Source organism: Lepisosteus oculatus, chromosome 5 (genome assembly GCF_040954835.1).
Source record: "Lepisosteus oculatus isolate fLepOcu1 chromosome 5, fLepOcu1.hap2, whole genome shotgun sequence".
NCBI lineage: Eukaryota > Metazoa > Chordata > Actinopteri > Semionotiformes > Lepisosteidae > Lepisosteus > Lepisosteus oculatus.
In genome coordinates this window covers 17,200,590-17,213,963 of record NC_090700.1, presented here as the reverse complement: position 1 = coordinate 17,213,963, position 13,374 = coordinate 17,200,590, and the positions used below count along the sequence as shown (strand labels likewise).

The 13,374-nt window shown below is 37.0% G+C and overlaps 1 protein-coding gene across 1 annotated transcript; it reads right to left on the bottom strand.

Moving 5' to 3' along the window:
• Positions 1–269: 269 nt before the first annotated feature.
• On the bottom strand, positions 270–12,995 carry nek3 (NIMA related kinase 3). The gene is made up of 14 exons (XM_015341975.2): positions 12,798–12,995; positions 11,696–11,827; positions 11,427–11,520; positions 9,962–10,059; positions 9,775–9,858; positions 9,179–9,246; positions 8,522–8,608; positions 7,002–7,056; positions 6,199–6,399; positions 4,267–4,372; positions 3,787–3,951; positions 2,773–2,901; positions 1,735–1,852; positions 270–776 (listed from the first exon to the last, which is right to left on the bottom strand). The coding sequence occupies exons 2-14, from the start codon at positions 11,810–11,812 to the stop codon at positions 716–718; spliced, it is 1,383 nt and encodes a 460-aa protein (XP_015197461.2). The 5' UTR covers positions 11,813–11,827; positions 12,798–12,995; the 3' UTR covers positions 270–715.
• Between the last annotated feature and the right edge of the window lie 379 nt (positions 12,996–13,374).

Genomic DNA, 13,374 nt, shown 5'->3' with positions numbered 1-13,374 from the left:
CCTGTAACCTGGGTGCTTGAATTTTCACAGTCTCTCACCTGGTATAAACGTTTTTGACAAAGAGGAAGAAAAGACACATCTCACAAAGCTGACAAGGCACCACACAAATCACAGAAGAACACATAACATAATCTGTCTCTCATAAACAAGCATATCTTTGATAATGCAAAAAATAAAAGCAAAAGAGAAGAAATGAGAAATTCCAAAACAAAATCTCAATGACAACTGGAGGAAGAACATCAGTTGCAAATAATTACATAGAGACCAACAACATTTTCAGTATTTATTGAAAATCAATTCAAAAACTGATGTGGTAGCAAAGTTTGAAATAAAATTCAAACCTAAAGCTGGATTTTGAAAAGACAAATGAAACGCACTTTGGCACATTGTGATCATAAATCTTATTTAAAAATAATCAAATTTTGCCAGTTTATATCATATTGCAGTTGCTGGCAGTTCAGGGAAAACAGGGGAAGAAAATGAGGCTCATACACAGTGATATCCAATTCTGTTGGTTTGTTCATTCAAAATAATAACACCAGTATTATTTATTTACATAATGAAAATATTATATTTAAATACATTTGTATTATCTGTTTCTTTAATTAGATCATTAACAAGCAGGTTAACCTGATGTTAACACCATGGTATTTTGAAAAATAGTTAATATTTTATTCAATGTAGGAGAGTTTGCAATGGCTGTGTCACATTTGTTTTACTTGGAAATCTTCTCTAGTTCTGTCACCCAGTCGGAGAATGTTTCCTCTTCAAAATCCCTGAAAATGACAAGAGCTTCTGTAAGTCAGTTATATGTTAAAATGTTACAAACACACAAATTCACAGAAAAGGTTGTTTGTGGCCTTGGCAACTAATGCAGGGCCTTAAAAGTAATATTAACAATAGCTGTCATGACCTACAGCCAATAAAAGAAACAGGATGGACATAATGTCACTTGCTAGTATTTTTTCCTGTGTTGTAATATACATGTAGAGTATGAAGGAGGAAAGCATGAAGAAAGCTAAAGCAGAATGAATGAAAAATAGACTTTATCCAGGCATTATAAATATAATGAAAACTGTCTGAATGATCTATAATTGACACATCTGCCCAAAATTAAAACAGAATACCCTAGGGATATTTCACAGTGAAACAATCATCTGAGCCCCAACTTAAGTTCACAGAGACCTCAAAGGATACCCTTTCCACAGGATGGTAAAAATCAAACTATATCAAAGGATATTGAAGCAGTAAGACACCCTGGACATTTTCTACAAAATTCAACCTGCAAGTATGAAGCAAAACATTTGGACTGTCGACAATTCAACCTGAGTTGAGAAGAGGAAATGATCTTCTTTCAGATTTGTTCATCATTCTTTAGACCATGTACACAAATCCTCAAGTGCAAACCTAACTCTTTTGCACTATGAGAACATAAGCAGCACAAGGAAGTACTGTGGAAGTTGCCAGCACTATGGTGTTTTAGTCAAGAAAGCAGAAAGCAGGGGTGTTCTAAAAATGGGGATTTCCTGTGGATTAATAGAATAACCTATTACCACATAGCACAAGTTCAAGACTGAGGTTTAAGAACCTCAAAAAGCTTATTCTTCAAGGTTCTCAGTTGCCATACCATGTTAAGGCAGTTTCTTATTACTTCCAATCTCCCATCCAAGTACTAGCCAGCCAATGGAGGGAGTGTGTGCCGTTATGAGTGACAGGGACTGTATAGAGACTCACGTGTCCTCATCATCAGAGCGTGGCTCCAGTCGGTAGGAATCCACACTATCTTCTATGTCCCCATCTGTGTCATCACAACCTCCCCGTGTCAGGGGCCCTACCAGAGGGTTAAATTTGGCTGGGGTACAAAAAAATAAGAAAGAAAAAACCGCCTCGTTGATTTATAAGAACAAAAGGTTACACATGAGGAAAGAGAGGTCAATCAGCACACCCAACATATTTACTTTCTAGCAGCTCATTAAATTACCATTTCCGTGGTCCTCACCGAAAAACCAACTGGATTTTAAAAGCAAAAGATGTCACTGTGGGCCGAGACAAGTGTAGAGACACAACTGACAGTTCCAGATTGGGGAGGAGTAAAATGTTATGCAGAAAATGTAAATATAGAAAACTGTTAAAAATTGGGGAATTAATGGAGTAAACACAAAGTATTCTTCCTGCTAGCAAGGAAGCCCCAACAATAACCAAGAATAGCACTATGCCTGTTTTCTTTCCTCTATTTCAGAAAGCATAATTTGTAAGAATAGCAAGAAGACCAGTGACTAGGTATCCGGACGACAATGAGGGATTCAAGAATCTGTGACTGACCCTAGTGACTGACCTTGTTGTGATTTACTTGTTTATTTTATTTATTAGAATTAAATACAATATTTTATAAGCCTAAATCTCAATTACTTATTGTGTTGCACTTCTACCAAAATATCTTATAGATTCATATTATGTGTTTAAACAGTCCCAACCACAAAACATGTTCAACACAACAAAATCTGACCCTGTATTTGTAAGTATTTTTTTCTTTTACAATACAACTGGTTTATCTTCTGGTATATTTTCTTTGGTGGGGGTCACTGTTTCTGAGTACTGGAGTCCAAAATGTTTACATCACACATCTTTAATTATTAAGTACAAATCAAACAGAAAGCTCAGTGAGTCTGCACTCCTCTTCTGGGACTGAAATCGACACACCTTCCTCTGCACCTCTCCGCGCCCACCTTACTCGCCTGCTGCAAGCCCATTCTGCACATCTCTCTGTCTCACCTGGCCTGCACACAGTGTACGTCTTGAATGCCTCACTGAGATGAGCCTTCTCCAGCAGACTGAGCAGTCGCTCTGGTGGTTTCTTCACCCACTGCATTCGAGGGCGGGAACGGGGATACTCAAGACCTCCTGAGATTCAGACACACACCACAGTCATGACACTGTAGACAAAGAGTGCTGAACATTACCATTCCAGATTCTTACCATTCTGAGGAAAAGAGAAGTTAAACGACCAACAGTTCTCCTGTTAACACACTGCTCACTCATACAACATATTCTGTCCATGTTTCTCAAATATCTTTCTCCTCCTTTCTGAAGAAATGTATTGTTTACAATCTCATTCAACACACTGCCCAAGTGCACAATGTGTCAGCACTGCAGAAACGCCCCAGGCTTCAAATCCTGGTCCTTTTTTTTTGCACTTCAAGGGTACTCACATACAGAGAGTAAATATGGATTTATTTGCAAAAACATAATTCAGAAGTCAACAAGATAAAATAGTAACAATGTTACAAATTATTTTTAGATTGGAAGAGATGCCAAACTGTGCTTAAAGATCCCAGAGAGCAAACAGTCCCAATCTGAAAGGTACTGGAGCTGACCTCCAGTCCCAAGCTTCCACTCAGTACACAACAGTGTCCACATGCCACAGTGTATAAGTGACCCCTGTCCTCATAAAGGAACATCAAGACTTCTTCCAATGACTTATATGCACCAAATGGTGAAATTTCTAGATCTCTGCTTCCCAAAACACATTGCATTGAGGCAATTGGACAGAGGTTGAATGGTAAAATGGTTAAATCTATAAATCATTCAGGATAGTGCTTCACAATGTGGACAAAACACAAAAGCAAAATTTAATATGCAAACAAATAATAAGAAACCTGAAATGCAAGAACAATATTTGAGTTTGATGGGAGAAGAAATAGCTGTTCTTTTCTGGCTGCCACTGAAATTCACTTGTTGAGTCTAACTGTTGGAGTCCTGTTTCAGGATGGGAATGGTTGGTGGTACCTGTGTTCGTCGTTAACATGTCTGTGGGCTCCATGGTAGACGAAGTTACAAGATCTGCATTCCCCAGGACTTCTAACAACGTATTGCAGGGGCCTTCATCCCATTTCTTGCGAGATGGCTCTGCTGAAGACCCTGGAGCTGATACATCAGGTCCAGCTGTTGTTTCTGAATAAAGACAGATGTTATAGTTTTCAATAATAATACTAAAGATAAAATGAAATGTTCTAGCACAACCAGTAAATGTGCCCATTTAGAGTGCAGACTGAGCTCTCTAGTCGAGACACTGCCAGAGGTACTGTAAGGTATTCGTAAACCATTAATATATAGTACTAGTAGAAATGCAGTACTGTATATCTATGACAGAGTTGTCAAAACAGCAACTCCAGCTGAAACATTTTCCTATCAGTGAATTTTGTACACCATATGTTTTTGAGGAGTTTTCACAATAGAACCTTATTTTAAAAAACAGGTTTCTCTAACCTCCCACTGTAGAAGTAGCTCCTTCAAGGCTTTTCTCTCCCAGAAACTTGGCCACCAGTTCCCCTTCCTCTTTTTTCCATTTGCCAGTTTGCTCTTCCAGTTGTACCTGATAGTACACAAATGCCAGTTAGTCACGACAGTCCTACTCTCCAAGAAGATAGCACCCTTCAGTGTTACTAATGTAATACATCCGTCCATTTTTCTAACTGCTTCTTCCAATTCAGGGTGCAAAAGAGCCATAACCTATCCCAGCAAGCTACAGACGCAAAGTACAACCTGGACGGGACAACAGTCAATTGCAAGGCAGAAAGACACAAATACAAACATGCATACGCTCACACCAGGGCCACTTTTCTCAATCTTGCAATCAACACCTTGTCTGATGAACTTAAAGTTACACTATCCATGGACATCTGCAGAAGTTGTACTTCGTCTGACATTAGGCAAATGTGTCAGCGAAGCCTATCCCAACAGAGAGTCATCAGTTGAAAGGCATGTCTTTTGCTGTAGCTTGTGAGTAAAGGGCAGTGCACACGGCTCTCACTGAGACAATGTAAACAAGAGCTGACATGACATTGAGCATGATCTCTCCTGTAGCTGTAGTTGTCCAAAACATCATCCTTCAATGTTGTAGACTAGATCACAAAATTTAAAAAAATGAGTAAAAAGAGAACTGATATGATAGCTAATACTTTTTCCACTGGTGAGAAACAGAACTTTTTACCTGTAGGAATGGTTGCACAAAACATTTCAAGACATAAATAGAATCATTCCTTCCTTTTAAATAGTGCTTTCTTCCCAGCGAATCCCAAAGTATTTTACATATAGGAGAGGACCTACTTCTTCCAACACTGAAGTGCACCACCCACTTGAGTGATGCACTAAAACCATTATGATCCAGCACCCCCACTATACAGCAGATCAGGTAGGGAACTGACAAACTGCATAGCAAGAGACAGAGTGAACCAAAACCAATAGGGGTTGTTTCACTATAGCTTGGTCCAAAGGGTAACATGTTCTCACAACCAGGTGAAGATATCTTTACCACATTTCTTTACAACAGCTGAGAAATATCATCTGAACTTCTTGTCTCAGCTTGTTTTCATTTAATTAATAAAGAGAGTATCTAATCCTTTTATCTGACACATCTTTGTGATCTTTGTTTTAACCTGTCACTATCCGATGTGGTCTCTCTAACCTGCAGCTCACAAGTAAGCAAATGTTTCCACATTTTGTCTGTCAGCAGCATCCCATTGCTGACACTGGAGAATAGTTTGTGTATTTCCTTTAGTTAGATTTCACCAGTTTTATTTATTTTCATAATGGTTTAGCTGAAAAAGACTTAAACATAATACCTGAATTGGTTTATCCTAACCATTCTGGGTAATGTATTATCATGTTGTTTTCATGATTTTTTAAAAATCCATTCCATGCTCCACAGTTTCAACAGTGTTGCCAAGAACAGCTTCTCACAAAAATGTTAGTTAATAGCTCTGTAGGATACTGTAGCAGAAATTATTTCTAATGCCACTGAAGAAAATAAAAGGCTATCAAATTTGTCAGCATCAGGCTTGTTTTAAGTTCCTCATGTAAAACAAAACTGAAAATCAGCACAAAGAGAAACAGAAGAATTTTAAATCTTCCTATCTGAGATGACAGGTGTTACCATGGTTACCATTACTACTGTATGCAGTGTACTTGCTTTGATCACTCTGCACTATAGTGCTGGTTATGAAATACAATTTGTGGAAATGCAGTATTAGGCATACGTAATGAATTCTGGGATTTCTTTTTGTTCTATATTATACTCAGACTCTTTTCAAATCTGCCTTGTGTGCTGTCATCAGTCCTTCTGAGCAATAAGGGGGACACCTGTACTTGGAGGCACGTGCTGTGTCTATCTAATCATGTGCTAAGCATGTGCTGTTGTACCTGAGGGGGCATGTGTTTCCGGAGCAGCCTGGAGACTCGGTGTCTGGTCAAGATGGTGTTCAGGGATGGCCGGTCTCTGGGATCAGTTTTGAACATGTGTTTGATGAGATAATGCAGATCATAAGAGAGTGCAGAAGGTAAGGGAGGGTAGGAGCCCCTGCACACCTTCAGGATCAGACTCTTCCAGCTGCGGGCCTGAAACTGAAGTCAGAAAGAAGACGTGTGGGAATTCCAGTCACAGAGAAACTGAATTCTCAGAAAACCAGAGTGAATTTAGCACAATGGCTGGCTTAATAATGATGGCTTAAGTCAGAACTGTACCTTTGTATTTTAAAAATGATTTATCAGATTATCTATCAGCCATTTATTATGCAAATCATAACATTTGTGAGTGAACAACCAACCCTTTTGATGAGATGACAGTAGGTTTGCTTCAAAAAAGCATTTAAATTACAGAAAAGGGCAATCCCATCCACTTTCACATGCAGTATGTGACCACTCCATGATAATTACAATTACCCAATTACCATAATAATTTCACAAGGTCTTTTGCTATGCTTTGCCATGTTTCTTCTCAAGCTTTACCTATGTATTCAACTTTCCTGTAGTTGTAGATAAGCAGAAATGGGTTACTGTGATACATATGACTTCTTAAGATCTTTTTCAGCAATCTTTCTCTGTAGCCTCGGAGAAGATTCTCATTGAACCAGGTTCAACAGGTACCACAGGTAATACATTTCTACAACTGATATCTACAATTTTCTAAAGCACTTTTCCGTGGACAGAAATATTTCAGCCCTTACCGGGTGTTGCAGGGTGCAGAGCTCATAAAGGACGCAGCCAAGGGACCACACATCACTGTAATTGCATCACAATGAGATGGCAATGAGATTGACTGGTTAACGTCTGTTCCATGATTAGATAGACAGATAAGACTTTATTGATCCCGAAGGGAAATTGAAGTGTTACAGCAGCCCAGCCCAAGACAAGCAAAAACAGACATCAGAATAGATGAAAAATTAAAATAAGTACAGCAATACAAAATAAATATAGTTAGGTGTGTGAAAAATATGCTCAAAGTCACTATAAAGCAATAAAACATGTGCAAAATACGCATAGGTATATACAGATTGAGTGTCCAAAAAGTACAATAGTGCAACATGCTGTCCATAGACATGCAGATGAAGGGCTAACAGTCCAAGCCTAGGGCAGTGGTATACACGCTGACAGCTGACGGGAGGAAGGATTAATAACTCTAGGTGATTCCCAGGTCAGATATTTCCATAAGAATGTAAAGTTTATAAGCTATAGTGATACAGTGGCGCAGTCGTTACCAGTGCTACCTCTAAGTGCTGGGACCGTGGGTTCAATTCCAGACCTGGGGTGCTATCTGTGTGGATTTTGTATGTTAACCCTGATTTGCATGGGAGATTTTGGGGTAAATTACTTTTGTTTATTAACATCGTTGTATAATTTTACCGGTCTTGCCATAAAACAATAAAATCCCTTTTGTGTAATATTTCTAAATGCTGTGAAGCCAAACTGGAAGTGTTGCTTTCCTTATTTGAAGAAAAAAACAATAATTGTGATGTTGGTGCTCTGCAGCACTGGGCCCTGAGAAATACAGAGGATTCTGAATTTCATTCCAAACAATGTCAGGTCATTTCAATCGATTAGTAAATTGGTAAATTATTCAAGGGTAGATCTTTAGCTTCTGATTGATGAAATGGAGGATTCCATAGTAACAAAAGTACTGCGTGTAACAGAAAATTAATGCAGTGAGTACTTACTGTAAATATTGCTCAAGGAAATACTGCATTATGTTTTCATTATTACATTATAAAAGATTAGGAATTAGAATGAACATCTTTCTGAATGTATATCTATGGACAACAAAGTGGTAGTAATTAAAATAAATTGTCAATGCTACAGCTTCCTACATGAATAGTTTTAAGATTTTACTGAGATACATTAAATCCTGAAAGGTCCATTCTCTTGGACACAAATCTATTCTCTTGGATGGCCATAATAAGAATGATAAAACCAATTATTTTCTAAAACCTAGGCCAACATATGAAAATGAGTGTAAGTGCATTCAGCACTCAAGACAGAATATGTGTTTATAAAAAGGGTAGTGGTATGGTACATTTTTTCAAATTTCGATGAGTTCTTTCAAGAACTACTTTAAAGGGATCTTGAACAATAAGCGCCAGTCAGCTATGAGCAAGATAAGCCAAATTAACTACACTAGTTTGTCATCATTCTTAAATTCTTAAAATGTAAGTATGCTTACAGTATTTCTAGTCTTTTTTTTCATTTCTACCTTTTATTATTGTAAGGCTTGCTGTCCCAGATCTCTGGAGAAACGTAATAAGGAGTTCCTACGTAGGTGTAAGCGTAGGCCTTTGAGCTACAACAGAGGAAACAAGAATGGTGTTAATTATGAATCTTTAATCCTACATACTACAAAATAACCTTTGTAGATTTAAGATAGATATGGATCAACAAGAGATAATTTACCACCTACATATTTAAGATTATAAAGATATGAATATTTGCTGTGTTATACTTGGTATCCAGTTTACAAATCTGATCCATCAGACTTAAACTGAAGATGTTCCCCTGTAGCTGTTTTGTAGTTGTTTCATAAGAAGACCAATATATTTCAGGCTTTTCCAATCAACAGTAGTCTCTATTATGAACCTGATAATTAACCATATGTCCAGAAGTTCAAAACAACACCAATCAGGATCTATAACCATCAGTGTTAAATGTATTAAATAGGTTTCACTGCTTATATTTCTTGTTTTATTGCCCCTACAACTTAAGTTTACACTCTTTAAAAACACTTAAGAAATTTGAAAGATGAGCCTGATTTCATCCTGCTGATTTTTATCAATACAGAAGAGGTATTGAAAAATAATTAATTCTGCAGAAAGAATGAGCATACAACCCAGTAAAATTCTTGAAATTTTCATACTTATTCAAAATGCAGGCAGACCCAAAGTCTCCAAGCTTTATCACACCTTTGTCTGTGAGGAAAATGTTCTGGACACAGAAGAAGAGCACACATTTAAAGCACAATTAAATAACCGTACTGCATGCAGTGTATCAACAAAAGAGGTATTCATGCTCAGTGAAGCTTCTGTAAAAACATTTTGACAGTCTAAACAAAATGGAAAATTCAAGCCAACTCAATTTAGATGGGTTATTCACATCTGCACCCAAAACACTAAAGTAGTTAACAACTGAGGTGTTTATTATCTGCAGTGGCTGTCTTAATTAACTTTAAACAGATTAAAAATGAAGAAATAAATTGGGAGCACATATTATTTTTAGGCCACATAATAGGGTGCTTGGGTAGCTAAGCCATCTAAAGGTTTGTCTAAAGAAACATCTGATTTCCTACATGTTTTGTCACTGTGACTTGGTTTAAAATGAGCTGGAAATTAGTTAGAAATGAAAAATTGACAGCGCCCTTTTGTTAGACTAATGTTAGCTAATGTATCTATCAATCGACCAATCACTATAAAGGCTTTGTGCTAGCTACAGCTTGTACACAAGGGAGACAACTACCTTGGACTTGAGATCTCTGTGTAGTACTCGTTTGTCATGTATATGCTTAGTACCCAAGCACATTTGGACAAACCATCTTATAATCTGGAAAGAAAAAAAAGCACACCACATCATTACTGAGTTCTACACAAAGATTGAAATAAACAAGAAATCACGACTGTGAGAAAGACCTGGAGCTATGCCTCACCACATCTTCAGAGAACAGTTTCCCTCTTTGCTGTTTGATCCTCTGAAGCAAGTCTCCCCCAGCACAGAACTCCATAACAATGTGCAGATAGCCATCAGCTGCAGAACACAGAAATACAGATGTGACATTTTCAGAAGAGCACCAAGACCACGACTAGTATATTTCCTATCGGATCCACTGATACACCACTAGCCTGAGCGAGTTTTCTATTTTACTGAATAATACCGGCAGTCTTTGTTTTGATTCAGTTGTTTTCTGCAACTCTAATACAAAATATTAGAATGTTTTTCTAATTATCATCACTATTAAAATCTGTCTGCCACAATCAGCTACAAAAGCAGATTTAATACTGATTAATCTCAAGAAACACTTCAGATGATCCTACATGCTTTGCATCAGAGACTTAAGCTAAAGATTTGTTTTTACACATCAGTAAGTGAGAAATGATATGGTGTGTCACAAGAGCTACAGACCCGGGAGCCTGTGTTAATACTATACCAGGTTCCTGATATTTAGGAGGGTTTACACTTGGAAATGACTGCTAATTAATCTTTTATGAACATACTGATCATAATCTGTTCAATATTGTCAAGACAGGGATAAAGATTATTGATGATTATTACTTAAGTGCTTAATTTAGGCCTAACACTTAAAGTACTCATTCCTGGTTTCTTTTAAATCTTCAAAGATTAAGTGAAGCAAATCTGCCAGCAACTTCTGTCCATGTTAGAACAAGTTCTGAATTACAAACTGCTACAGGTCTCCAACTGCCAGCTCAGAGATTTTAAAAAAAGAGCAATTCAGCAAATACAGAAGATATGGAAGGAACACCTTCTGGAGATTCCTTTGCTTAAAATGAAACGGTAAGAAGGGTTTTTATTTGTTCATATTGCTGGACATACACTTGTGAACTGAAATTTCCAACTTAAGCACAGAATTATCCTGCCGAATCTATTTTTTTTAAACGAAACATCTAATAGTATATTATTTTTTCTTCAAGCAGAACTCTTAACATACTGCTACACTTGTTGGTTTGGCAACAAAAGTACTTGTAATTGTAATAGGCTGGGTAAATTAGTGAATATAAGTGGCAAAATAATCAGGAATTCAACTTAAGCATCCTTTACAAACAGAGGGTGACTTAGAAAGCCAAAAGCATCAGGGAGTGTGTTTCTCACCCCCTCCATTGTGAATTCACACTTCATCCCTCTGTGACCCCAGGTGTAAAACCAACAGACTCAGGAAATCTTTCATTCCCACTGCAATTACACTCTTAAACAATGCAAAGTAACTACCTTGTCTCTTGTTTCACACTTCTGTATTCTCTTCCTTTTTGATGATATGTTTTTGTCATTGTGTTGTGTTTGACTGTGCCGTAAAACAAATTTCCCCTAGGGGACAATAACGCTTGAAACAAATTGAATTGAATTGAACGAATGAATGAATGAAAGGACAAACATCTTACCTTCAAATGATTCTCTAAACGCAACAATATTTGGATGCTTCATTTTTGCAAGAAGTGTGGCCTCCTTTCTGGAGTGTCCTTTTCCTGACTCAGTCTAAAATGAACCATGTAAATTGTAACAGTGATCAGCTCCTCATGAAATGCTTTTAAGACACGTCTGCATGAATTACCTGCTGCATCTGGAATATTTCCACATTTACCCCAGACAAGAGCACAGGCTGATCTGGTGAGATGAACAGAAAGTGCAGATTCACAGAAAACTTGCTTACCCGTGGGAGACGAACTTGTTTCAGGACATATTGCTCACATTGATTCTTGGGCTTTACAAGCAGAGCCTGCCCAAAGGAGCCTTCTCCAACGATCTTTAAGATAACATAGGTCTCCATGTTCACAGTGGATACCTAAAGTGAGACAAACTTTAACAGAGTCTATACAATTGTAATTCTTAATGCAGTGTACAATGCAAAATAAATAATACTAAATATAATATTCTAAACAGTATTAACAGTAACGTTTTCCAGTGTTGGCCAAAGCTTAATAAAGATCTTGTCTTTTATCATTTATGAACTATTTACCATGTATGAACTATTCTAATATCTATAATATCAAGTTAGTAAAAACATCACATCAATCGTGCACGTTATGTAGAGAAAAGTAGTTCCACTTTATTACACGACATGTTAAAGTACAGTACATCATTTTGAAAATGCAGTTTTAAACAGTAAAATGATTTTGCGGTGTCTATTTATCTTCCCTCGTAGTCTTTTTTTGCATTCCTTATTGGGTTTTCATCGTTTTCTCCAAAGCATACATTAGATTAAGTCATTTATTGCCTATTCAGAATATTTGAAAGCAACTGATCTACAGTATCTACAGTAGTTACGGACACCAGGGCTGAAAAGCCCGAACAACAGCCAATAATTTCAACCACAGCGCGCCGGCCCCATTCATACTACGGCAATGTTTATGGGTTTGATTTAAACAATATATATATTTAGGTTCCTTAATTACAGTTAGCAAACGTTTCAAAACATACATATATTAAACTATTTCAAATGCTTAAAAAAACACGTTCGATTTAATCTGAAAGCAACATACGTCTTTTCGACGACAAAAGTATTTTACTGAAGGAGAATAATGGAATATGTATAACTACCATAGGGACTATAAATGAAACATGTGACATACAGTATACGAAACGAATGAATAAAACGCTGAATAAAAATAATTAACAGTATCGTATTGGTCATAAAAACAATAACACTGAAACAAGATACGAAAAGAAACAACGATTGTTTAATCAGACAGATACATCTTATCTTGTTTCCTGCTCATATTTGCGTAAAAATAAAACAACAAAAACAACCTTACATTAACTGCAGCTCTGAATCTCGAAGACCAGTGCAATGGCTTGAAGTATGAGTTTTCCGGCTAAATGTAATTTGAAAAGCACATTATCATTAAACATTAGAGAAACTTCCTTGAACTGCAGATAACAATGAACACCACAACAAGCTGACAAATGCCTCTGTACTCCACGCCACTTCGCAGCATGACGCACGCAGCCATTCTTATGGTTTACACACCGCAAACACAAGGAAAACGGGCAGTCGGGCACAAAATTGAACGAGGACTTTATGAATCCTGGATCTTTTTTATTTTTGTTAAACAAATTCATCATTAGGTTTGCACATCGAAATACACACGTGCTTTGGTTTTAATAGTTCATAAAATGTTCTACAGTACCAGAAACCGTCTTTCCATCAGTAGATGTACATTTATGATGGGAATCTATAAACTACAGTACAGTAGTCTTCACACCACATTTTATCAACTGAAAACTCTTTGATGGTTTGTATTCAAAAGATTTTGTTAGGTGACACATCTGACACAAAGGTTTGAATGAAAAGAATTTCCTTTTAAAATAACTTTAAAAAATGGAACTAGA

Coding starts and splice junctions, on each gene's coding strand:
- nek3 (XM_015341975.2), bottom strand. CDS start 11,812: ATGGAGACCTATGTTATCTTAAAGATCGTTGGAGAAGGCTCCTTTGGG. Junction 1,853..2,772: donor GTACACTGTGTGCAGGCCAG/GTGAGACAGAGA, acceptor TTTGTACCCCAG/CCAAATTTAACCCTCTGGTA. Junction 777..1,734: donor CGCTCTGATGATGAGGACAC/GTGAGTCTCTAT, acceptor TGTCATTTTCAG/GGATTTTGAAGAGGAAACAT.